The sequence below is a fragment of the Sceloporus undulatus genome, chromosome 4 (assembly GCF_019175285.1).
Source record: "Sceloporus undulatus isolate JIND9_A2432 ecotype Alabama chromosome 4, SceUnd_v1.1, whole genome shotgun sequence".
In the NCBI taxonomy this organism is placed as follows: Eukaryota; Metazoa; Chordata; class Lepidosauria; order Squamata; family Phrynosomatidae; genus Sceloporus; species Sceloporus undulatus.
In genome coordinates this window covers 70,261,492-70,289,014 of record NC_056525.1, presented here as the reverse complement: position 1 = coordinate 70,289,014, position 27,523 = coordinate 70,261,492, and the positions used below count along the sequence as shown (strand labels likewise).

At 40.4% G+C, this 27,523-nt stretch overlaps 1 protein-coding gene across 3 annotated transcripts in view; it reads right to left on the bottom strand.

Moving 5' to 3' along the window:
* Positions 1 to 7,938: 7,938 nt before the first annotated feature.
* CSF1 (colony stimulating factor 1) overlaps positions 7,939 to 27,523 on the bottom strand; it is a 28,915-nt gene continuing 9,330 nt past the window's right edge. Inside the window, exons 3-9 of one of the 3 annotated variants that reach the window (XM_042464636.1) lie at positions 22,910 to 22,972; positions 21,024 to 21,188; positions 18,258 to 18,426; positions 15,445 to 16,571; positions 13,268 to 13,329; positions 12,915 to 12,970; positions 7,939 to 11,298 (exon numbers count right to left, since the gene is read on the bottom strand). In XM_042464636.1, the coding sequence (XP_042320570.1) occupies positions 12,916 to 12,970; positions 13,268 to 13,329; positions 15,445 to 16,571; positions 18,258 to 18,426; positions 21,024 to 21,188; positions 22,910 to 22,972 (1,641 nt within the window). In that variant the 3' untranslated portion in view covers positions 7,939 to 11,298; position 12,915. The remainder of the gene's footprint in view (positions 11,299 to 12,914; positions 12,971 to 13,267; positions 13,330 to 15,444; positions 16,572 to 18,257; positions 18,427 to 21,023; positions 21,189 to 22,909; positions 22,973 to 27,523) is intronic. The other 2 variants (XM_042464638.1, XM_042464637.1) reach the window with 2 other exon arrangements.

Sequence of the window (27,523 nt, the reverse complement as noted above, 5' to 3'; positions counted from 1 at the left end):
CTATTTTGCTTCTCCTTTGTCCTTAACTACTTGAAGTGTTTCAGTCATCCACTGAGGCTTTTCTTTCTTTTTAGCTACTGATAATGTCTTTCTGCATTCCCCCTGACAATTCAGTCCAGAGTTCTGGCTTCCCATAAATTAAGCAGAGATCAGCCTCCTAACCACAAAGATGTGTCTGTCATCCCAAACAGATTGAGGTAGAAAGTTCAAGCATGGCAGCCCTCACCAAACCCAGCTGAGTGAACAATAAGACAAAGGAAATCCTCTTAAATCAGGCCGCAGGCAGGTCCAGATGGTTGTCTAAACCCACTCCAGAACCCACCAGGAGGGAGCATAAACAGAGACTTTGAAAAGAGATGTGGTTGTGAAAGGAAAGCAAAATACAAAAATAAAATTACTTTTAATTGCATCTCTGACTTCTGGACTGATCGAAGTTGATCAAATAATTGTTACATGCAGCAAAAGGTGACTTTCCATTTTCTCCACAAGAAATACATTAAATCTGTCATGTTTACAAATCCAGTTTTTTAATCCAGTAATTAGTATTGTGGTCAGTAATGTGATGAAAGTACATTTCATGCTTTGTCGGAATTCTTTCTCATAATATCATATTCCAAAAGCATCCACAAGCAGTTTCCACTTTCCATGAGAAAGTAAAACTGATAGAAACTTAAGCCTACACAGTTGTAACAAGGTATGATACTCACAGTGAGTTATGTCTATATTGTCCCTTTTCTCTGACATGTTATTGTTTATTCACTTAATTTCTACAGAGGATCCACCCACTGTCATTGTCATCCTGTGCTTTCTTAAAGCCAAGTTGTTTTGCAATAATATGCATCTGTAGCACCAGCTTATTTTCTCTGGAACGTAAAACACAAAACACTTGATGCCTTTCACCTGTTTTCCAGTCTTTACATGAGTGAAGGACATAGGGAGGTCGGTTTGGTTAGTTGCTTCCTGATACCCACAAAAAAAGAGGAGGCAGAGCAAAATGAAAGAGTGTGACATACACATGTACAGAGAAATTACAAAGTGCTTCTTTGGGTAGACAACTTGTCCCACACATTAATTTTACATGTCTGAAAGAGAAACAATTAGTTGGATTTATGGTCACTTTTAGTGATGCTGCTGACCCATTCCAGTCAATGGGATATGGTACTTGTCGGTCACATTATTTTGGGGTTTACATGAGGAAAGCAAATGAAAGTGTTGGTGACTTACACTGGCATAATGCTGGCATTTGTCTCTTTTTTTGGACATTCATAGAATCATAAAATTGGAAGAGACCAATAAGACCAACCAGTCCAACTTCCTGTCATGTAGGAACTCACAGTCAAAGCACCTCCAACAGCTGGCCACCCGGCCTCTATTTAAAAAACATCCAAAGAAGGAGACTCCACCACATTCCAAGGGAGCGTGCTCCATTGTTGAACAGCTCTTGCTGTCAGGAGGCTGTTCCTAATGTTGAGGTGGAATCTCTTTTCCTGTAGTTTGAATCCATTGCTTAAAGTCTTCTTCTCTGGAGCAGCTTGCTCCATCTTCAACATGACATCCTTTCAAATATTTAAACATGGCTATCATGTCACCTCTTAATGTTCTCTTCCCTCCCTAAGCCCTTCAACATAGGGCATGGTTTTCAGATCATTGAGGAGGTGGGAATTCACTACCTCCCCCACACAATGACTCCCCCACAACCAGAGGCATCTTATAGGGGGTGCAGGGGGTGCAAACCACACTAGGAGATATCCAAAGTGGGGTGACACCACTGCTCCCCAAACATGCTCAGCAGGCAGAGAGATGCTCTCCTGCTCACTGATTATGAACAATGAATATGACTGCAAGGTGGGTGGGATGCAGGTAGTTCAGGGGACAGAGAGACACTCTTCCATTCTCTGATGGTGATTGTGAGGAGAACATCTCTAAATCCCCTGAGTATGGCTGGAGGGGACGGGGAGTGGGGGGTGGGATGTCACACAAGGGGCAGAGATACATTCTATTCACTTCAGTCACCACCAGCAAGCAGGCCATGAGAGCTCTCCCTGTCCTCTGAGCTACGCCCCACCCACCCCATGCCTTTCAGACAGGCTCAGGGAGACAGAGAGAAATTCTCCCATTTCCAGGTAAGAGAGTGGGGGATGTCTCTCTGCCCTCTGAGCCTTCCAGCCATGTTTGCAGGGTGAAGAGATGCTCTTCTCACTCAATGCCATCACCAGTGAGCAGGCCAGAAGAGTGTCTCTTTGTCCCGATCACACCCCATGCCTGCTCCCCATGCCTTCCAGACATGCAAAGAGATGTGACTATAAGTAAGAAAAGCACCTCTTTGTCCCACGAGCCAAGCTGGAAGGTGTAGTGTGTGTGGGGTGGGCTCATCTTTCGCACTTGCAGTGACCCCATTTGGTGACACCAAACATAGCGATGCCAGTGCCCCCCCATTTCCTGCTGCCTCTCACCCCCCAATGGATGGCTGAGAAGCATTGGACTGTGTCCCCACAGTTAGACATATGAAGGCATCCTCTAAGACCTTCTAGAAGTCATGGGAGATGATGCTTTGCGTGACTATAGGGGCATAGCCTAATGGTTTTTAGCCACCATGCTTCAGTGGCCACTACTTGAGATAGTGGGCCTCATCTTCCAAAGCAGGATCACAGCCATCAATGAAATGAAAAATAAAACTTTTTAAGTCCCATTTGCAGATGACACCAAATTAGGCCAAGTAGCTGATACCCCAGAGGAGAGGATAAAATTTCAAAATGACCTGAATAGACTAGAAAGCTGGGCCAAAGCTAACAAAATGAAATTCAACACGGAGAAATGTAAGGTACTGCACTTAGGGCGGAAAAATGAAATGACCTTGAACATGAGTCAACAGTGCAATGCGACAGCTAAAAAGGCCAATGCAATTTTAGGCTGCATCAACAGAAGTAGTGTCTAAATCAAGGGAAGTAATAGTGCCACTCTAGTCTGCTTTGGTCAGATCCCACATGGAATATTGTGTCCAGTTCTGGGCACCACAGTTCAAAAAGGATGTGGAGAAACTGGAGTGTGTCCAGAGGGCGGCAATTAAGATTATGAAGGGTCTGGAAACCGTGCCCTATGAGGAACGTCTTAGGGAGCTGGGTATGTTTAGCCTGGAGAAGAGAAGGTTAAGAGGTGATATGATAGCCCTGTTTAAATATTTGAAGGGATGTCATATTGAGGAGGGAGCAAGCTTGTTTTCTGCTGCTCCAGAGAACAGGACACAGAGCAATGGATGAAAGCTACAGGAAAAGAGATTCCACCTCAACATTAGGAGGAATGTCCTGAGAGTAAGGGCTGTTCGACAGTGGAACACTCTTCCTTGGAGGTTTTTAAGCAGAGGCTGGATGGCCATCTGTCAGGGATGCTTTGATTGAGAGTTCCTGCAGGGCAGGGGGTGGGACTGGATGGCCCTTGTGGTCTCTTCCAACTCAATGATTCTATGATTCTAAAATGAATTTCAACAGGGAGAAATGAAAGGTAGTCACTTAGGGTGGAAAAATGAAATGCACATACATAGGATGGGGGACACCAGGCTTAACGAGACTACATGTGAAAGGGATCTAGGACTCCAAGTAGACTGCAAGTTGAACATGAGTCAACAGTATATTTGGTTGATTTTTATGGAGTCTGCTTTCAAGCAAGCCTGCTAAAAATGGCAAATTAGCTTTAATTTCTAAATTTGGATTATAGACGTGTATTCTCTCTCTCTCTCTCTATATATATATATATATATTTAGAGGAAGTAGAACAATTTGATAATTATAACCATTAGCTGGCAAATATGAAATCATTCTTGTTCCTCTTTTCTCCTCTTTCTTAGCTAGATATTTTGTGTAATGGTTACTTTGTTTAGTTTGTGTGGTTTGTAAAAGTAGTAAGTTTTAGTTTTATAGTTTGAATGCATTTTTTCATTGTTCTACTTTTTGTCTTTTAAGATTATGTATTAATAAAAAAAATAAAAATATCTAGGTTAGGATTCAGTTGTAATTTGTATATGAAATGCCACTGTTTCATCTTTCAAGAACTTTCAAGATACACAAATAGGGGAAGGGGTGAGCTATTTATTCTGGGATGAACTTTGCCTTCTCTGAGTTCCCAAGGCATGACCTGAGGCTTTTCTGTTGATAGTGGACTTCATTGATAAGAATGTTTCTGTCTTGCAAAATGCAAGTTTTTGCATAATATTCTGGTATGGACTTTTGAAAAAGTATTTGTAAATAAGTCAACTGGAGAAAAAACAGTTATACTTTAAGTACCCCAATGCACGCTGTTTTGTGCCTTCAAATTATAGTATGCACATTTATGTTTATATTTATTTTTTGTAACATTTAAAAAATGATCTTCCTCCTTATGGGTCCCAGGACAGAATACAAATATAATTAAATACAAATATAATTAAAACCATAAAAACTCCCAACTAAGATTAGAGAAAAACAATAAGAGATTCCATCAGCTAATCTTAAAAGGCCTGGGCAAACAAAAGGGCTTCAGTTTTGTGCCATTAACACCTCAGCTATGGAGAAAGCGTTCCATAGCTACCCCAGGTACGCCCCCTCCTTCTCTTCCATATTTTTACACTCAGGAGTATTTTTAAAATAAAATATTATTCAGATTGGTTAACAGATTTGCTTTGAATTTTTGAAAAAAACAAAAACAAACAAGAGTCTTTTGCAAACTGGTGTCTTTTAAAATCAGTTTTGCTCTTTCCTCAGGCTGGCTTTGGAACTGAGTTCAAATGTCACCTTCTGTTTAACCTGACCATCTCATGTTCGCCAACAGGAAAACATTTTGACTGTTCTGAGTAATTAGTCCAATCTGGTAAAAATGCAAGATGTGAAGGTCCAGGACAGGGTGGGGTGGGGTAAGAATCATTCTGGAAAAATACCCCCATAGCCTCCCCCTGCTTATGGAATATTCTTATTATGGAATAAAATATTTAACACAAAGTGTTCTTATATTTGCCCCCCAGCATTTAACACACACACACACACCCCATATATTGTGCAGTACTTTACATTGTAATTCCTGGTCTTAGTTTCCTTTTCTCATTTCTTTTCATGAGAAAATGAGTGCTTTATGTCTGTCTGGCATGTTGGAGCACTAGAGGAGACAAATAATTTTCTTTGTTTTACTAAGTTTGATTTCTTGTTTTTATGAGGGGGATTTTTTAAATTTTTATTTTGTATTTTGGCCATAAACAGGTAAAAACGAAACAGTTCCTTACAGGTTCAGGAGCTTGTAGCTTCATTTGTAAACTACCAGCCAACCAAAATATGTAAAAAAGTGAATTCAACTTGAAATTATTTTCTGAAAAAATAGTACTTTCAGTATATCAAACATGCTACTTTTATGCCAAGCCAAGTGGTTTGAGCATTGGACCAGGAGACCAGGGTTTGAATCTGTGCTCAGCCACTGGTTGACCTTAGGCACTTTCTCAGCCTAAGAGGAAAGCCATTTCAAACCTCCTGGAATAAATTGAATGAATCCCATTGTGAGAGAAAGATAATAAATTACAAATAATAAATGAATCTTATTTTAAAAATTCTATACTAGGATTGGTCTACAAATGACTGGAAGGTTCACAACAAGAAGTTATACATAATCAGCCCACCACTCTGTCCTCACAGTATTTTTATTGTGTTTTTAATAGATGTTTTAAATTCTAACTTGTTTAATCCTGTTTGAAGGGGGGGGGGATTTAGGACATAAATTTGTAAATGTGGATTTTAATGTGTTGTAAGCCACTTTGATTGTCTTGTCACAGAAAAGCAGGATATAAATAAAAGTTTTATTTTATTATTTATTTAATCCATTTTATGTCCTTAAAATAACAGAGCCTTATCACACTAGACAAATCCTTCTCAGAAACAGGATTTTAGAAGTAGAAAGAAAATGCAAATGCGAGATGATTTTCAGACGCATTTCTCCCAAACAGAAATAATGCAAAAATAAAATGAATGGAAAGTGGACAAAAACGACACCTTTTTACTTTTAGAAAATTCCCAAAAGTAAAAAAGGTGTCACTTTTGTCCACTTTCCATTTGCTTTATTTTCATGTTATTTCTGTTTGGGGGACACATCATCTAAAAAACCTCTCGCATTTGTGGTTTTTTTCCCTACTTTTAAATCCCATTTCTGAGAAGGATTCATCTAGTGTGATGAGGTCCACAGTGACTCTCAGTTATAAAGAAAGCTAATACTGCATTTTTCCATTTTCCAAAAAATGTATTTTTCCTCAAAAAGCTTTCCCATAGCTCCAAGTTTAATCGACTTGCTTAAGACAATTTATGTAGCAACCCAGAATTTAAGGAACAGTATTTACCTCTATATCATTGATCCTATAGTTGATACAGAAAAAGAAACTGGAGAGAACCTTCTCTATACCATCCCCAGTTGCTCAGCAATATACATGATCTTATGCTTACCCATAACCTACCTCTATGCCTAGGATGTGAGCAAAATGCACCAAAATGCTTAAGAAAACACTTCACTCAAGATGCACGATTCTAGTGTAATCTATTTGCTTTCTACAAATAGGAGTCATTATAACTAAGGTAATAGCTGTAATGAGTATTTGAAGATGAAAAATGCTCTATTTTAAAAACGTACAACAGATAGTGATGTCCTGTTGTGATTTCCCCCTCACAAATGCCTTAGATTTATTTTTATTTTTCCAGACCAGATTCATAGCAACTTTACCTTCAACTGACTTAATAGAAGGTAAATTCATTACTGAGATTTTAAAGCCAATATTGCCATGATTTAATATAGAGAATTCTGTTTCAGTATGGAGAGAGAGAATTGTCTATACATGGTATATCCTTCAGAGAAAGAGTCTTATTGTATCTTTATATGCTCCTTGAAAATATATTTAATAATTGCTATAGTTTATGAAGGCTTGACTTTTAATCCAATGAACTTTCTATTTCGTTTCATGTTGACCAGATCTGGTTCTAGAGAATTTCATAATGGTTTGCAAGAAAAACCATAAAGAATTTGCAGTACACGTCAAGCAAGGTGCTATGCTTGAGGGAATGCATGCAATCATGAGCATTTCCCACAGATTGTCAGCTTTTCTGAGTTCCAGGAATTCATCTGGAGAAACTTGATCTACTTGTATGTGTTTTTCTCTAAATACCAGCTACCATCTTCTGCATTGCACTCTTCTAACGTAGAAATGCCCACAGGCAGGAAAAAGGATTGTCTTAACAATTCCCAGCTATGTCTTTCTTGTGGTCCTAAAGTAAAATTTATTTTCTTAATAGCTCTGTTCCCTATATGTCAAGAAATGTGAGGTCTATATAGTGCAAGGTGTGACGATTAATGTAAAGTTCCTTTACAGTACTTGCAAATTTTTGCAGGTTCTCAGTCATTGGTATGCCTCTTTTAAACAATAATGCTGCTGGCCTATTATTACATTATAGCAGATCTAGGTTAACACCTTCATCTCTCTTCTTTCATTTTCCAGCATAAAAATCACAGTTCTGCCATTGATATCTATTGCTCTGTTTAATCTACATCCATTTAGCTTGCTCTTCCATCCCGTGATCTCTCTCTTTGTATCACTGTGCATTGCCCTATCTTGGAAATTAGAATCTGCTATGTAGTCCAGAGAATTAAAAGACAGAAGGTGCTAAGTTGCTGGAACTATGCAGGCATGGCTCTATAGCCAGGGTGGAAACTGTGTGGCATAATGTTAAGACTGCAATACCAGCAGCCTTAACTTGCATAGCCAATGGTGAGGAAGGCTGTACAATTCCACACCTACCTCCATCATCTGTAACGTATTGCGATAGCCAGAAATCACCTGGCAGCCATTCCAAGCACTTCAGAAGTCTGATAATTCATTTTTATCTTCATATAGTTCCCATAGTTATCACCAATAACCATGACAGTACACTTTAAAAGTGTTACACATCTGTGTTTTATTTATTATTATTAAATACAACATCTTCTATTTTTAAATAAACATTTAACCATTTTAAAAGTCATTTATATAAAATATTTCATTGTTTGAAAAAATATATAAAAAACACAGTTTAAACCAGCATTGTAACTCTCTTATAAAGGAACTTCTCTCAACTGGTTTCTCATATACATGTAAAAACATTTAATAACCCAGAAGGGATGGGGGGCTATTAGGATCTGGCCTTAATACCTAGACTTTACTGTGCCAGCAAATAAGTGCTCACAATGGAGCATGCCTAGGGCATGCTGCATCTACACATCACCATAAACTTGGCCATAGGGTGCTTGATAAACAGGGACTACTCTTTGACACAAAGCAGAGTGAATCCTGTGCAATGGCTTCTTAATCTGTACAAGCTGCTAGTGCCTAAACATCTGAACATCCATACTCCCTGATGTCAAAAGCAAAGATGGAACTTGCCACTAAGCCTCCAAGGTGTGGCCAAGCTCTCCATGGGATATAGTTAGCAGCAAGGCTAGGTATGGGGGGCAGGGAGAATAGTAGCAAATGATGTGTCACTAAAGGACAACACAGTTCCTTCTTGCAACTCAAGATAAAATAAAAATATGCAAGTTCTTCTACCTCATTTGCAGTGATTACTGAATTAGCTAGTTCAATGCCAAAATAGAAACACTATATATAGGTCTATGTGCCTTAATAGTTCAGAACATTGCACCCACACTGTAAGGTAAAAACTGATTCACTGGCACATTGAAGAAGAGTCATCAAGATCCTTTATGCAAACATGAGACCTGCTCACATCAATAACACAGCATGCATGCCCCCATTTAGAGACAGCTCCTCACAGAGCCTTGCAAATTATACCAATAAAACAATTTATCCTACATTTATTATCCAGTACTTCAAAGCTCCAATAGGAAAAGGCAACACAGGCATTCCAAGGCTGGCTCAGGTTTATCACCTGTCTTGTTACAAAATAGGAGGGGGAAGCCACAGAGAGCAGAAGATAAGAAAAAGAGAGATAAGGTTGAAATGAGACATGATATGGCAAGAGTGGGCCAGGCTGATAATCTGGACAGCCTCCCACCTACAAATACACACCCTATAGCCTCATTCCTATGTGTGTGGTTGGAATGTTCTTGGGAGTGTGGCAGGAAAAATACAGTGCATACACAGTGCAATAATTTTGCTTTACTTCGGAACTGGGACACAGCAACCAACTGCCTTCTACAGAGCACATCCCCAATGCAAAAATAAAAATCAGTAAGCCAGTTCCTTCCATGAAAGTGGCCGCTTTGCTCTGTGTTCTTTCAGCAAATGCAGATTCAGAAACACAGATTTGCTAAAGTGAAGAAGTTTTGCCTCCATTCTTTGAAATAAATTTGTGAAACATGTTTGTGAGGATAGGGAGTTTGGAATATTCCTCAATGATTGCTCAACCCAGTGAAGGAAGAAATCAGTGGCTAGAAAATGGCTAAAATCTGGTAGTTCAGGCAAGCCCACACTGGGCATTTGTATGGGACTAATACACATGGTTTTTGTACCTATGCTGCAATACTTCCATGTGGTAGCCACACTGCTCTGCCAGACCCAGAGTGAATGTAAACAATGACTCAAAGTGAATGGACACCCCCCCCCCAGACAGTCAAAACCATTCCTGAAATCAAGACTACTCCTGATTAACAAGGTGCTGCTAAAATATTGCTTCCTGCTGTATCTAACACAAAGGAGATTGGGGCCAATGCTATATACAACAGCCTTCCTCAACCTGGCACCTGCCACTGGCCATGCTGCCAAGGGATGCTGGGAATGTTTTAGTCCAACATATATGAAAGGTGCTAGATTGAGTTAAGGCTGCTAGCCATACATGTGATTACTAACAAAGTTGTGAAACCCTCCACACCTCCAAAAGTTTGTTTATCCTAGAACTACAATAATTTTTGAAGCCAGAGAAAATGCAAGGAGATGCAGGTTAACTAACAATAAAGAGCAGCCCTGGATGTCTATCTAGTCCAGCTTCTTTTTTCACCATTGTGATCACTGAGAGGGCTATCAAGAAGCCCATAGCCCAGGGAATGAAGACTGCATGACTCCCTCATTTCTTGGATGCTATGCCTGCAGCTGGGACTTAAAAACATACCTACCACTGTACTTGAAGGGCAGCCTGTATGAACTACAACTCCCAGGATACCAAAGACAAAATGACAGTGAGCATGAAGACTGGACTAAATTCTAAGAGCTATAACCCAAGAAATAACTTTTCTAGACTCTGAGATGGAAGTAGCCCTTCAGTATCAATGGATCTGTCCTCCTTGTTTTGTCTAACTTCATTTTAAAGCCATGAAACCTAGTAGCCACTATCACTACATCTTGTGGCAAGAAATTCCCTAAATTGTGTGTATGTAGTAGTCTTTTGGGGGGAGGTTTGTCCTAAATTTAAGTTAAAATCAGTTTTATTAAATGATACTAAGTTCTAGTTAAAAGTATGGGTCCCATTTTTTAAGCTGAGATTAAAAGCAAGACACTAGTAAAAAGTTAAACGAACACAGAGAAGGCGATTGGGATAACAAATAGCAAAATAGCAACTTTTTCCAGTTAAGGCACAAGGTTATCTGGGGATTTAAGTGGTAAGTGCAGAACATCTTGCTATGAAAATGCATGTTCTCCTTCCCTGAACTACACAACATACACAGCTTAAGAGAAGAGCATGTGGGCTAATACCAGAGGGACAATGTGCCCATTCTTCCTAGACAACTAAAAGTTGTCATGATCCATAGATATAATTTGTAATGTCTAAGAAAATATAGATGAGCGAATCCCCTGAAATCTTCTACAGTTCAAGAGGTAAGCCAGAAGCTCCTGGAAGAGTTGGCTCAACAGTTTTCATTCGTGCCCAGAGGCTTGACTCTTTGAACTGCAGACTCCACTTGCTAAAGGAGCCTAGGAGGGAAGGTCTCCCTTTCATCCCAGAAAGCAGGTGGCACAGTGGTTCCAAGATAAAACACCCCACCCTTCCCTGCAATCAGAGAGGGGATGCTGAAGTCCAGGTCAGCTTCCCAATGGTTTCCAGCTTGCTGCATGTCTGTCAAAAACATTCTTCTGGAAGCCAACCTTCAGTGCCAGAAATAAATAAGTGTCTATTTCCTCATTAATCCCTTTCCTTCATTAAAATAAAAGAAGAAAGAGAAAAATACTCTTCATGGGAAAGTGCTGGAGCGACTGCTTCAATCCCTAGAGTCCAGTCTCTGTTAATTCCTCCCAACAGTATCAAGAGGACCAAAGGTTTAAAAAGAAAGGCTTACAACCCAAGCCCAATGTAGGTTTTCTTCTCAGAGGGAAAGATCCAGCTGGAAAGAAGAAGACAACAACCATTATAAATAAACAATGTCTAATAATGATGCCATTGACAGTGTGTGGCTGACTTACAGGAATAGTATCTAAGCAGAGAACAAGAAGAATTGTTTATCCTCCTCCTCTTACACATCCAACCTGTAAGGGACTTTTTACAAGGGCCATTTTAAAAAACTTTTATACATTATGCTTTTTACTTAATGATAAAGTCATCATGTCTTACAAACAACACAGGCAAGATACAAAAATATTACATCAATATTGCAGGCACTTGCAGCAGCATCAGAAATACTTTCCCTTTAGAGCAGAAAAATGTAGACAGTGGCAGTACATTTGAGGAAAAAAAAATCAGATTAGCCCAATGCTTTGTGAAAGAGAGTCAGGCTTCAACCAGGCACCTGAAAGCCACGTGGCATGGTACTCATTTCACAACTAAACCTACTAGCCAACTGCAGAAGAATGTTTGGGCTGTCTCATGCCATCTTTTTTTTATGCTTGGTCACACATAGGAAGTCCATTCAGCAAAGAGCACAGTGTTCTTTCCTTCATTGAAAAGGAAGGAGGATAGATTCATGCAATTAATTTCTTTGCCCATCAGATGGAGGTAGGGGAGACATGAGACTGCTACATCTTTCCCCAAGCTAGAACACAGCTTAGCTCTGCAGCTCTGAACTGTCAAGGAGATGGACTGTGCAGACTTCCTATACCAGTACTCTACTCTGTCAGAAGTCACCTGTTCCTGATCTAAAACAGTCTTGGTAAACAAGTTGCAGAACCTCCTGGACAGTGCAGTTTTAATAAGTGAAGCAGGGTGATTTTAAAGGGATTATATGCTTTGGCCCAGACACATGTGACTTCTCCTCTCACAGTGATTTGGGTGACTCCACAAAATGCAGTGTCATGAAAGAAGAGTGTATATTGATCCCTATCTGTCCCCTGAAGACAAAAGCTACATTCCATAACACCTACTTGCATTTGCAGGAAACATGTCCCTACAAAGAAACGAGGCAGGTGGTTGCATGTGTCTAACGGCACTGAGCTGCTTGTTGAGGACAACAGCCAACTGCTAAATTCATAAGCAATGCTGTAAGATCTTAACTGAATTTCATCTAGTCCAATATTCTATTTTCAGTAATAACCACTGAAATCTATAAAATCCACATGATAGCCAGGAAAGCAATAGCTCTTTGCATTTGTCCCCAGCAGCTGGTATTTACAATAGAGCTTCTTCCCAAAATGGACATTTAGTGTCCATCCACCTGGATAGGAAGTGTACATGCATATATTAACTGTACAGTGCACTGTGCCACACATGGGTTTGCAATGCATGGTTTGAGCTTTCACGGACGGCGAGCCCTGGATTTTTCAATGGGTACGTGTACATGAGGTAGCACGAGTGAGAGTGCATGTCCATCAAAAAGAATGGGATTTACGGTCCTGTGTTTTTTGCTACCCACAGGGGTTGTGCGTGCGTGTGTGTCTGAAACGGATCCCTCATGGATAGCAAGGGTGCACTGTAATCTTATTTTGCCTTTTCTGAAAGTTTCACTACAGCATGAAAGATACAAACACTTCCAAATACATCCTCTATGCTCATCAAGTAGGATCATACCTCATAGCTCCTCCTGGATCTGCAATTCTACATGTTCCTCCCCTCTACTCAGTGGCCTACCAAAGAAAGAAAGAAAGGACACAGTCAGTCTAGCGCTGAAATCAACAAGAACTGGGTTACGTTCGTAGATGCTACCTAGATTTTTCATTTCCCAGCAGTGCTTGCAAGAAAGGCATTGTGTGGGAACAGGCCAAGTGTCTTCAGATCAGAACTTTTAGATGTGTTGTAGCCACAAGAAATGGAAAATCAGGAAGTAGCTACCTACAAAGGTACATAGCTATACAGAAACATGGAAGGGTCAAAAGAAGCCCAGCTTTATTGTGTATGAGTTCTACAACCATATAGCCTCTTACCTTCCTTCTTCTGGTCTTTCCACATTATTGTTGTTCCTCTGTGGTTGCCTCCATACTTGGATCTGTGTGGATGAAGCAGAATATTGAGTACTAGAAGAAATCTGATGTAAAGTAAGCAAGAGTGCAGGATTCTTACTTCTTGTATTGTTTGAGTGGATTCTGTTAAGAAGGAACACCTCTGAACCTTTCCAGATGCTCTCCAGGAAAACACACAGCCATAACTGGATCAACCAGGAAACTCCCATTCAGGTTTATGTTCTGGCAAAAAACCAGAACAACCACCTGTCCCTGTCTGCCAGCACAAATGGTGAGTTTCCTTCTTAGTACAGGAAAAAGTGTCAGTATGAGTGTCTTAAAGGACCACAAATCTGACATCAGTTCAAGTTATGACACTAGTTCCTGGTTTCCTCCATGCCATTGCTAATATTCTTCCATTGATAAGTAGTTTTTCCTTAAAAACCTAAGAGGAACCTAACTAATAAAATGTTTTTGGATTCCGGTTGCCATGACCAATCACCATTCTTTATGTTGGTTAGAGCTGATGAAAGTTGTAGGTTCAAAGCACTTGAACAGCTACAATTGAACACTCCTACCTTAGAAGCTCTTTGCCAGCCTTCCCCAAGCTGGTGATTTCCATATGTATTGGACTATAACTCTCAGCACCCATACCCAGCCTGGTCATGGTAGGGGATGGCTGCTCCATAAACAATTTTCATTACTTAGTCACACTCTTCTTAAACTTAAAAAAAAAGCTCCTCCCAATTGTATCACAGGGATTGGGAACTTCATTATAGGTCCTTCATAATAGAAATTAATGAGAATTAAGAAAAAGCTTTTATAAAGTTGCTGTTACTCTCATTGAAGAGTTGTCCAGATTGGAGCATTCAAAATCTTTTACAATACAAATGTATATTAACCCTTCTCTCTTGCAATGTGTGATAGATCTATTCGTATACAAATTGCAAGATGGCTTTACAAATCAGGATCCCATCCCACACCTTCCTATACAGGTCTTCTCCTATAGTAGATATATATGAAGTACACTGACAGAACATTTAATCTTTCTACAGACAGAGCAAGTGCAAACCATCAACAGGATAAAATAAATTGTCACTATAAACCGTGCCTAGTTATTCTATGTTCCCCTGGCAAAGAAGCCTATAATTTTCATATAGAATGGAGACTGTCATGAATTTATCTTTCAAAATGAACCAAAGTATTGCTTTTCATGCTCTGAGCAAATCTAGATACTGGTCTGTGTCAAACCTGACACTGTTACATCACCTGAAGTCTCACTTCAGAGCACACAGGCATTTCTTCATTACAGGGAGGTTTCATGACTTTCAGATAATATCCCCTCCTCATGCAGTTTTCCTCTTCTTTCATCTGCTTTCTAAAACATTTTATATGATGAAAAGATCTGAAGATCTCAAAAGCTAAGACAAACTTTTTTAATGTTTGGTGTAATAAAGGTACTATCACAATATATATTCTGGAAGTTTTCTTACAGCCAACATGGTAACCTGTCTTCTATATGGGATCTGGCATTGAAGTTCAGTTTCTAATTACAGAACTATACATCCCTTTGATTTCTAATGAGAAAGACATCATTTTCATGATTTCATCTTCAGCTCATTGTCATTGTGACTTTCAAGTCATTCAAGGTGTAAAAAAATGTCACTGGCGTGAGACATTTCACAAGTAAGAAGACTCTAGCCAACACCACAGAGCAAGAGAATGCTATCAACTTCCAACACTATATAGTCTCATTGCAGGTAAGTCTTTCAAAGCCTGAGGTATTGTACTGGGAATTATTACCCTTTAAGGAATGGCTCTGTCTTGTGGCTCTACGAGATGCTAGAATTTAATGTGGCTCAGACAATCCAAGAGATAAAGAGATACTGCAAAACATGCAGCAGAACAGGAATGACCCTTAACATCCAACCAGTTCTTTTCCACATCTCAATGAATACAAGACTACATGGAACAATATTCAGAATACGAAACAGTAGGGGAGATTGGCTATGGGGAGAGAGCCCTTTTAGCATGCTTAGTCTTCTTAGAAAGCTCTAGGCACCACATGTTCAAACCAAATGGCCAAAGATACTGAAACAACAACAGCAACAACAAGAGGAATACAAGCGAGAACAGTTTGTTAAGCCAGGACTGGACCTTACCCTGGATTTATGCAAGTAGAACAGCAAGCCTCCCACTGCCAGCAGAATCCCCAGGACGCTGGCCACCAGGACACTCACATAAGTCACAGTCATTCCTTGGGTATCGCTGGATTCTAGCTTCTTGGTATGCTTGTCTGTGTTCAGAAGAATGAAGCTCTGATCAATGCCGGGCCCTGGCATGCTCTCTTCTGCCTCCCTGTTCTCTTCTCGTTCTGCGCGTCTCTCTCGGAGTTGTGTGCTTTGATGTTCTCCTGCAGATCTCCCTCTGCTGCCCTCCTCCCCCCAAGAATAGTTTTCTGGAGATATCTGCTTGGGAGAGGATGGACTCTCTGTGGTGACTACCAATCTAGAAGGATGTTGTGTTGCAGAGACAGAATCCTTTGAACCAAGGACATGGAAGAGAGCTGGGTCACTGGGTGGAAGTGTCACCCATCTACCACTGGAAGCCACTCCTGAGTCATACACTGGTGCCAGGGGTATGCTAGGTGTGCTTCTGGAGACAGCCACCTCCCAATCAGACTTATGTCCTGGAATGGTCTCACTCATTTCTCTTACCCAAAGCCACTGCTTATTGAGGGAGGACTTGGATAAGTCAGAGAGAGGAGGATGCTGAGAAAGTAAATCACTGGGCCATGGCTTGCCACTGGCTGCTCCTGAGCCAGCCAAAGGAGACTTGGTTTCCAAATATTCAGTATGCTGTTGGCTAGGAGATAAGAGAGGAATGTTTATGAGCTGGCTGGTTAACTGGTGCTGGGTTATAGTTGGGTCCAAGAGGGGTGCAGTGTTCATGTTCAGAGATTCAGGTCCCTGGGATACAGCTGCCAATGCCCATTCTTTTGCAGGTATGACAGCATCAGTACCAACATGGAAATCCATGCTTTCTGCAGCTCCCTTGCCATTCTGAGTGCTCCTAAGCACTCTGGGTCTGGTACCACCCACTACTACTCCTTGCGTCTGTGTGGTGTCGGGCAGCATAAATAGCTGGAGAGTGCTGTCAGCTGTCTCCTTGCTGTCTAGCTGGTCTGCAATTGAAGAAGAGGGTTCAGAGGCTGGAAGGTGAAAAGCTGAGCCTCCCCCATTCACAGGGCTTGCATCTGGGCGTGCATCATCCTCATCAGTCACCACACCTGAAAGATCCAGATAGAGAGAATGGCCATAGAGTAACCAGCCTCTTCAGGTGCAAGGAGGACAGAAGGAATGCTTCAGGGTTCAGATTAGTCTGAGCCCTCAAACCACCAGGCCAAGAATGAACCTCAGTGTGGGCAGATGGATGCCAAAAGCAACAAACAAGTCAACAATTAAACCACAACTAAGCAGGAGTGAGGCAGCCAGCAGCAGGGTCCAGAAAGGATTTCTACAGCATGGGTGGGTGGGTGGATAAATCAATCAGCAAATGAAGAGGACACAGCAAAATTAGCTAGGGGTATCAACCACAAAGAAGCGCTCATGCAACCCAAGCTTGCCAAAATAGCACCAACACTAGAGGCAAAGCATTTGATGACATCCCAACTGGTTAGCAAGTCAAAGCAAAGGTGAAGTCAGCTTCCACATTTAGAAGTCAAACTTGTTCATGGCTGGACCAGATGAGCCAAATGTTGGCAAGATTCTACCTATTGTCATTTCCAGTTACCACAGGTTCTCTGCACACAGCAAGCTACCATAAGAACGTAGACTACCACAGAAACACAGACGAGGGACTAAGACAGCTCCTGAAGTCAGACAGTGACTGCATTCTCCATATCAACACTACACAGCACCACTCAGATGCCCAGAGACATTTGTATTAGATACCCAGAGAAACCAAGCTAGAAGTGATTAATTCCATGGTTGCAAGTAGTTCTTGTCATATAAGCAGTATAGACCTGGAAAGCAATCCACCCTGAATGATGGAATTTGATCTTTGTTGTGTGCCAGTATTCAAAGACATCTCCACCACTGATTAACGGAGACAGTGAAGACTCCAAAGGCTTACACAGAACTCTCAGGACACTTTTTAAGATAAGGTGTGTGTCTGTGTGTTTTAGAAGAAACCGGACAGAACACAAGAAGTTTCTGTCTAAAAAATTCAATGTCTTCTCAACATTCCCCATCTCTGCAGCCCAGCACCATCATCTGTTTGAGTGTCACCACAGGAATGGATTGATAAGTATTTTTTATACTTGTAACATCAGAAGATCCACAGTTCCTCTATGGTTTAACCATCAACAGGCAACACTATCTTTTTTAAAAATTTGAGTATATTATAAGGATACATCATATGAACATCCCCTTCCCGGCCTCTGTTAAAAGGTTTATCACACAAAGGAGATCGGGAGTTTATTCTGTGAAATAGCCTGGAAAAATCACGTAATTACACAAAACGATTTCACATGATGTTGCACAAAACCCATCATTAAAGTGATCACAAAGCATTAATGAATATCTTTTTACTTATGGGATTTCAGCAGCAATGCATTTCTATTATTACTTTATTTGTGCAACTGTGTGTGGTAATCATTCGCGCAATTACTTGCCATTTTTGCTTTATTTGCGAGATGCTTTAAATGTGTTTTAAATCTCTCTTTAATGCTGAAATTAGCCCCAGTGTGATAAACTCCATAGTGCATATGTAGAAGAAAATATGGCTGTTGACTTTAAGCCTTGCTGTTGACTTTAACCCTTTAGCAATCAGTAAGAGATAAGATATACAAATATACACGTAAGACATAAATGCACACATACAGAAGCTACAGAATGCCTAGAATGCTCACTCCCCAAACCCTACCCCAAGAGTTGTGGGTGAACAAATGTATTAAAGATCTATGGCCATTTACCTGTAGATTCCATCTTCTTCTCTCCCTGAGAGTCTGAACACTTCTGGAAGACACTAGTACAGTCCTGTCTGAAGTTTGATTTGGACAGGAAACGTTTAGCTTCACTGAAATAATCATACACTGTTTGCAGCATCTCCTCTGGAGTCAGGTGGAACTTCTTGGTGCATATCTACAAGGAAGAGATAGGGGAGGGGAAAAACAAAGAAACCATATCAGTGACTCACCATTTGTATCTGTGAAAATAAAGGCCTAGTATTCTGAAATATCTGAGGACAGTTTATCTACCACTATAACTGATCAAGGATAATCTACCTTCAAAAGTAGGTTTCTGTGTCTTTATCTGTCAAACCGGGACTGTTCTCAGATGCCCAATTAGGAATCCCAGATGGAGCACCCAAGAAAGCAAGAGTGTACCACATAGCTTAGGGAGACAGAGAAAAATCAACTTACAGGGGGACAGGGTAGAAGTACAGAGAGGAAAGAGATAAGATGGTTTTGTTCCCTCTTAATAGCCAAACCCACAGTCATCCAGTGAAGCTAAATGATAGGAGACTGAAGACAAATTAAATGAAGCACAGCACATAATTAAACCATGGAATACACTACCACAAGATACAATGTTTGCACGTTTGAAAAGGGGAATAGTACATAAATGAAGGATAAGTCTACCAATAGCTATCTGTCAGGATGGCTATACCATCCAGTACTGGAGGTAGTGTGCTTGTGAGTACCAGTGGCTGGGAAGGACAAACAAAAGGTGGCTATTGTGCTCCTGAGTTGCTTAAGGAGTACTAATAATTAGTCACTGTAGGAACAGAACACTGGCCTAGTTAGACTTTGGATGGGGGACACCTGGCTGAATGAAACTACGGCCTGTTACAGACTGCCAAAATAAAGCTGCTTCGGGTCTCTTTGGAGGTATGCTGTTTAAATGATGCATGCACCTTAAGAATCCAGAAGCTGCACCAAAGCTGCACTCCAGTGCTTAGGAATGGAGTGTGGCTTTGGTGCGACCTCTGGACTCTTAGGACCCATGCATCATTTAAATAGCATACCTCCAAAGAGACCCGAAGCAGCTTTATTTTGGCAGTCTGTAACAGGCCTACGTGTGAAAGGGATCTAGGAGTCCAAGTAGACCACAAGTTGAATATGAGTCAACAGTGCGATGCAGTAGCTAACAAGGCCAATGCAATTTTAGGCTGTATCAATAGTAGTATCTAGATCAAGGGAAGTAATAGTGCCACTCTATTCTGCTTTGGTCAGGCCTCACCTGGAATACTGTGTCCAGTTCTATTTAGCAATGCAGGCTTCCATCACAGTTATTTCTGTATTTTTGGAAGGGTGATCAATTGAGATACATTCAACTAATTTCCTATAGTTGGACATACTACAACAGGTATCTGAAGAGATTCATGCCCTCTGTCTAGTTTCTGGTATAGATTGTACATGAAGGTGACCAAAGGAGCCCTGGTGGCGCAGTGGTTAAATGCCTGTACTGCAGCCATTCACTCAAAACCACAAGGTTGTGAGTTCAAGACCAGCAAAAGGGCCCAAGCTCAACTCAGGCTTGCATCCTTCCGAGGTCGCTAAAATGAGTACCCAGACTGTTGGGGGGCAAATTAGCTTACTTGCTGTTCACCGCTATGATCTTTGGAATAGCGGTATATAAATAAAACAAATTATTAATTATTATTATTGCAAATACCATATATACTCAACTATAAGTCGACCTCATGTATAGGTTGAGGGCAGGTTTGATATGACCCATGGATAAGTCAAGGATGAAACCAACAGCATGTAACAAATGATCCAAAGATTGAAGCAAAATGATGCCAAAGAACCTACACAATTCCAGCAGGCACAACAGTTTGTGCTCACATAAAAGGCTGGATGGATGGGTGGTGGTGGTGGTTTCAGTGCTTTCTACACTCTTGGCTTTCACCAGGGGGTGGTTCCTTTTTAAAAATAAGAGTTAAAGTACATTGACCTGTGGATAAGTCAACTCATCTTTTTGCATCAATTTTAGACTAAAATTACTAGACTTATACATGTGTATATACAGTAATTACATTTGCTGGGGTCAGGAGTGGAGGACCCCTGTGACTTTGGAGAAACTGCAAATGAAAAAAAAACCCACTATTTTTTTTACTTAAGAGAACACCTCTCTAGGAATCTCCAGGTCCTCCACTGCAACTCTGTGGTCAACATGTGGCAGGAGCTGATCACAGAATCATGCCTATGGACCTACAAATGCCTAGAGAAGTGTTTTTTCTAGTAATCTCTAGGTTTCCCAGCCCGACTCTATCGTCAACCCCTGGCAGACTTGCACTGGAGGACCTAGTGATTCCTAGAGAGAACATATTAATCAAAACTGCAAAAATCAAAGCCACAAATGCGGAAGGCCAACTGTAGTATGATACAGGCATGTATGTACAATTTTGAAAGAAACCACAGTGGAGACAGCTATTATTGTCCTCCTCCCCCTCATCAAAATAAAAATTTCTCATAAACCAGCTACCTATTGTTCTAAAAGTAAAATACACCAGAGCTAAGAACATGAATAAGGTCACGTCTAGTTTGGAGCTAACACAGAGCTGCTTTCAGAAGACAAGGACATGTAAGGAAAGATACAAAAGCATTTTTAGTCCTCTGCTCATCACCCTCAGACACAGAATGCAAGAAGCAGCTGCTCTTTATTCTCTTAGCCTTGCTGGGTCTTGTTAGAGATTTGTGATAAAGGCAAGGCTCATCAGTGCTAGAAGTTACCTTGTCTTGAGGATAGTCATTATTAAGACACGATGCAAGTTCCACATGCAGATAGTCGATCCTATATAGCTTCTCGAAGTTTGGTGTATTGCTCTTGAATTTAATTTTACCAAGGATGATTGACAGTGGAGAATATGCTGCTTTGAGAAAGCATTCTATACTGCCCTAAAAAGTGATAGAAAAAATGCCAAATTATGAAAATATTGAAGGCTGACATCAAAGATTGTGATTATTAGGAAGAGCTTAGAAAAGCTGTGATCATCTTGGTTGGGGGATGTAGGGAGCTCTAGCCTTTCCCTTTTCCAGCTATATCAGGCATCTCTCACCAATGATCTGCACAGCCCGCTACTTCTCCTTCATGTTGCTGCCTATTCACCTGTCCTGTCCTGGGAGTAAGGAGTGGAAAGGATCAGCAAAAAGAAGAGCAGACTCTGCTTGCTTTTCCTTCTCCTTCCAGGTGATCACACTGGTTGGGTCCAGAGGGACATAGCCAGAGAATGGCCAGCAATAGCACAGAGATCTCCCCATCTTACAACAGCACTTTGCCCAATGGCATCTCAAAATGTGAAGACAACAGAAAACATATTCCAGTCCTAAGGTAAAAGTCAAATTAGGCCCTCTCTGGCACAGAAAGGCAAAGTAAGTTCCTTGCAGTTGCTCCTTCTTTCAAAGATGGACAGGGCCAGGTTGGTCTCCTTCATTAAATAATTATCATGCAGAACCCTCTGCAATGCTCTAGGATTTTGTAGCAGAGATGCAGTTATTTCTTAGATGGATTGGCTCAGATACCAAAACAAACAAAGGTTTAGTGCTATATGCACAAGTCATGAGCTTTTTCTCTAGCATGGCCATGAAAAAAGATGGAAAGCATTTCTTTTCCCTTCTAAAACAGAGTTTTCCTTCATGTTGAGTAATGCTGGTTAGTTTAACATAGAACCAAAACAGATGGGCAAAAAGCACCACCTTTGGGTCGATCCAGGGGCATGGTGTGCAGAGGACACACACTCCTGGATCAGCTTGAAGCCACACTGAGGCTGGCTAACACAGTCCCAACATGGCCACAAAAGGAGAAGGGAAAAACTGCTTCTTGCTGGCAGTCCATTCCAGATCATGGTAGCAACCAGCCTCAGGACCATGGCTTCCAGTCACCAGAGTTACACCGATCAGAGCTGACTTACAGCTGGAATGGCCAGAGGCTGCTCCAAGCCACTCATCTGCTTGAGCCCATAATTAGTGGACAAGCATGGATCTAAGCCTTGTTTGATTTGGGTTGTTTGAACAAACTGTAGTTGAAAACTAGCTGCAGTTCACAAACCTGGATAAAAAAGTCTCCTCATAGTTCTGTCAGAGGAAGAGAAAGCAGAAACAAAGAAAGAGTTGGAGGTAAAACCATAATTAAATCTGAACTTCAGGAAACTGCTTATAATGAAAAAGAACCCCCGAAAGCATATTGTTTGAAACCATTACTTGGAAATCTAATTCAGGGGTATGCAGTCTGTGGTTCTTCAGATGTAGTTGGATGGCATCTCTCATCAGCCCTAGCCAGCATAGCCAATGTTGGGAATTATAGTCCACCATCTAGAAGACCATGTTTCCCATTTGTGGTCTAAACCAAGGGTAGAAATTATGCAGACCGCCAGATATTATCAGACCAGTGATTCCCAAACTCTGACTTTCAGGTGTTTTGGATTCAGCTCCCAGAATCCCAGACCACTGGCCAAGATGGCTGAGGCTTCTGGGAGCTGAAGTCCAAAACACCTGGAGGACCAGAGTTTGACAATCACTGTATTAGACTAGTTTAAACAGTATGTTTCAAAGTAAGTAACACATTGTCTTCCATTCTAGACAGCAGCAAAAGATATGTTTGTCACATATTCCCAACTCACCAGTTCTGTCTTGTCTACATAGTAGAAAGATTGTTTGCAGGTGGTCTTCATCTGGCTGTCAATCTGAACAAAGAAGCACAGAGTCAGGCACAATATTTCATCCATACTAATAAAATCCATACTACAGGAAATTTCTCCTTGCTGGGTTCTGGATGATAACTTGCTGGCTACTGTTGTGGGTTAATGACTTAAGTTAACTGCTTAGAGGTGTGCTCCCAATTCTTGACCATAAGAACAGTAGTGGCAGGATGCCAAAATTCGGAACACATTTGTCCACAGAACTTTAAAAAAACCCACAATGGGTATGTCCAGACTTTAAAATAAAAGCTTGATCTCCTGCCATGTTCATGGAATTTTAGAGGGATCCAGATACTCTTGCCCTTTACATGAATCCCTCCTGGAGTTTCCCAGCATTTTTTCCCCAACTTCTTCATTGTCACCAGAAAGGAAAAGGAAAAGGAAAAGTTACACAATATCTTGACATGGCATGCATCTCTCTGCATCTGGCAATGTTGCATGGACTGGCAATCTAGACAGTACTGTTATCTGTGACAACTGTGTATCTTTTTTAGAGAAGTAGTGTCTCAGCTAACTCACCATCCTGTAAAGACATCAAGAAATTTTCTACACACCTTTAATTGAGCACTGAAATTACAAATTACTAGGGTGGAGGGGAACTATTTATGAAGCACCTACAATTTGTCCCTTAATATTTACTGAACTACATTTGTGAGAAGATAAAACTAGTAAAAAGTAGAAGAGAAGAAGTATTATAGTAATGTGGGGGAGATTTTCCAAGGCAGCTAGCACATATAAGAATATACTGTTCTGTTTAGCAGCAGCATATACAAGGAAGGGGAAACTCACCTCAGCAAGCCATGTTGGGAAAAAGGCATGGCCATCTTATGGCCTCTGAGCCTTGCTAGTTCATACTGGAACAAAGAGGAAACAGCTATCTCCTTTTGTCAAGGAATAGACAGAGAATGCACCAACCTTTCTACCTCACCTATCAACAATGCTGATTCATCACTTGTGAACATCAGGCTTCACTGGGAGGATTTTAATACAGTGCTGTAGGTCATGGGAAAATGCAGAGCCTCTATCCAATGAGACAGGACTGCTAGGAAGCATGCTCAGTTGGAAACACTGTTTCATTATGCACTGAGAAAAGCTACTAGTAATATTTCTCAGTCACAGAGTAGCCTATGCTGAGCCAAGCAGCAGTTCCAGCCCAGCTAATAGACAAAGTGAGGCAGCTGCCATGGGCAGCAGTTTAGGGTATCGTACAGGGCAGCAAGTTGTTATTTACTTTGCTGATACAGGTATTGTCTTTTTGCATGCAGGAACAGACATAGGTACATGCGGAATTTTCTGCCTCATGTGTCAAAATAATTTGACTGGTTCTAGATACTGTGCATCTTGAATCCAGTGAATGGGGCACAGCTAGCCATGCTCCCCCAAACAACAAGCTGGTTTGAGCCACACCTGGCAAGCAAAATGCAGCACAAGCAAAATTTGGACATACTATTCCTGACAGATGAAGAGGGCAGAAAAGGTACACTTTCAGTTTTGGTTTTAGCAGTTCTGGCATGATTTGGTTTCTACTTGCAATGAAAACAGACCAGCTCCTATGCCAGCATAACAATAACCACATAAGCAATCTAAACCTTGGCAAATGACACAGCTTTCTCATTTGCAGCCAGGGTTCTTCTACAGCAGTGGTTCCCAACCTGTGGGTTGGGACCCCTTTGGGGGTCGAATGACCCTTTCATGGGGGTCGCCTAAGACAATTGGAAAACACCTATTTAGTTACAGTTATGAAGTAGCAATGAAAATAATTTCATGGGTTTGGGTCATCACAACATGAGGAACTGTATTAAGGGGTCATGGCATTAGGAAGGTTGGGAACCAATGTTCTACAGGAAGCTGCACAATAATTTTGTGCAATTTGATCACTTTGAGAGTTAAGATGGCAATCCTCCACCCACTTTTCATTTTGAACAGTAACATACTGTTACATTATCTCCAAGTCATCTAAAATGCTACAAAAATATTACTTCTTCATGCTGGTTTGGTAATTAAGGTTAATTCCCATTCAGCTAAGCAAAACTTATTGAATAGCATAACAGCTCTGCAAAACCAGGCTTGTTTGTTTTTTAAAACGTTAAATAAAGCTCCAGCAAGACTCTGGACTTAAAGTGACAGCCAGTCACTCTATCAAGAAATGTCAATGCCTTTACCCTTTCCAAACTTTTATCATCTTTGCTAAGTAGATAGGTAAGTCGGATAAGTCTTGAAAGAAAGTAATACTCAGTGATGTCACTAGGGTTGGTGTCACCCCATGTGCTAACTCCTGGTGTCATCCCCCCATTGACCTCCTCCCATTACCACATCATACAGAATCCTTAGCTGTTGTTGTTGCTATTATTATTATTATTATTATTATTATTATTATTATTAATTGTTCCACCTTTCTCCCAAGACTGTGACTCAGGGGGGCTTACAACATTTAAAAAATACAATTAAAACATACAAAAATAATACATTAAAATAGTACATTTTTCTACTAATGTTACTCATAAATCATAATTCCCATTTATCACCGAAATCTAATGGTAATAGTTGTGACATAAACAACTAGCAAAATTAAAGTTATACATTTATATTACAATGTCACACACACAGCCTAAATGTATTTACATATGCATAGTTTCATGTGGTTAAAGTGAAAATTTGATAAAATGTGATGTTTTTAACGAAAATGTTAAGAGTAAAAAATTGTAATAATAATAAAAAACAACAACCCTGGGAACTCTAATTTCTCCTCTCACTGAGCCCCACCCCACAGCATTTTAAATGGAAACAGGTGAATACCTCTTCTTGAGTCTGCATTCCAAGTAGATATGTGTATTAGTAGTGGTGAGTGTAGCCAAAGCATGCATCCACAAACCCTCTATATGAGATGCACTGTGATTTCACAGTTATTTTTAAACAAGAAGTCATAAACAGTTGGCTTCTAAGAGGCAATATTAATGTTAAAACATAGCTGTGGCTGCCAAGTTAATTATTCCTAAATTTTAGTCTAATAACAGGACCTCCATCTAAGAATGACCGTGCGGTATTTGGGGAAAGTTATTGTTAGCGAAAACTGACTCATTATACTTGGCTAAGAGAAGACTGGAAAAGGTTTATTTGTTAACAAGTTGGATGGAGTGTTGTTACTCTCAAAACAAGGGATTGTGCAGAGGTCTTGGCTTTTCATTATAATTTAGGTAGTGTTCAAGCTTTAATAACATAACTTTCTAAGACTTCAGAGGTGAGAACAGCAACTCCAAAAATCACACCTATGGTCACTCTGGGCTCCAGTTCCTCACTATGGCTGCATCCCCACTGCATAAATAATGCAGTTTGACACTGCTTTAACTGCTATGTCTCAATGCTATGGAATCCTGGCATTTGTAGTTTGTTGTGGCACAAGAGCTCAGAGAGAGGGCTAAATATCTCCCAACACTACAAATCCCAGAGTTCCATAAAACTGAGTCATGGCAGTTAAAACGGTGTCAAACGATTATTTCTTCAGTGTAGATGAAGCCTATGACACAGAGTTAAGACTTTTCACTGCATTTTATATGTAACTGCTCAAGTTGCTTCAAAATGCCAAGAAGAATGCAACTTGTGTTAGCCAAAGGTACAATATATTATTGCCCTTAGACGTGGGAGAAAACTACAGGCAACTAATTACTTATAACACATTATTTTTACAGTAATGAAAGCATTACAGTTTAAAAAGGACTTTGCTCCTTTTGCAGTTGAACCTCTGACTACTTTTATAACTTGGGATGTGGTTTCTCGGCTGTAGCATCCCATTTGTAGAATGCCATTCCCTTGAAGTCCCATTTAATGTCTACACTGGCTTCATTCCAGCACCAAGTAAATATATGTTTTTTATTAATGCCTTTGGGGCTAAACTGATTTATTCCAAAATGCATGTATACATGATTTTAAATAGTTGCAACAATTTAAACCCTTTAAATCTGTTAATTAGAAGCCAGTGTGGTGTAGTGGTTTAAGTGCTGAACTATGATTCTGGAGACTGAGTTTTCAACTGAGCCATGGAAACCCACTGATGATATTGGGCAATTCACATTCTCTCAGCCTCAGAGGAAGGCAAAAGTATAATTCATGTAATAAATAATTTAACAATAAATGGTGGAAGAAACAACAAATAATTGTTCAAGCTGCTGTCTCATGTTTTGGTTGACTATGAGGTGAGAATGGGAGGACGCTCTGTTTTGTACAATAGGCCAGCAGCTTGTAACATTCCATTTTTTACAAAGTAAAATAATTATTCAGTTGTGTGTAACAGGAAAGAAATTAAGTAACTTTTTAAAAATTTCAAGCATATTGGAAAATACTTTTGGGTGCTCTCGAAATATATCACATTGTGACTTAGCATTATTTGCCCATATGTTTACTTGGATCAGAATCAAATCATCCACCCATGTGGAAATTAGCTGAATCCTGGAATATGGCAACACTAGAAAGTCCCCATAAATGACTGACCAAGGCAAACCAGAAAGGCAAAGACAGAAATAGCGATTAACTTTTAGGACT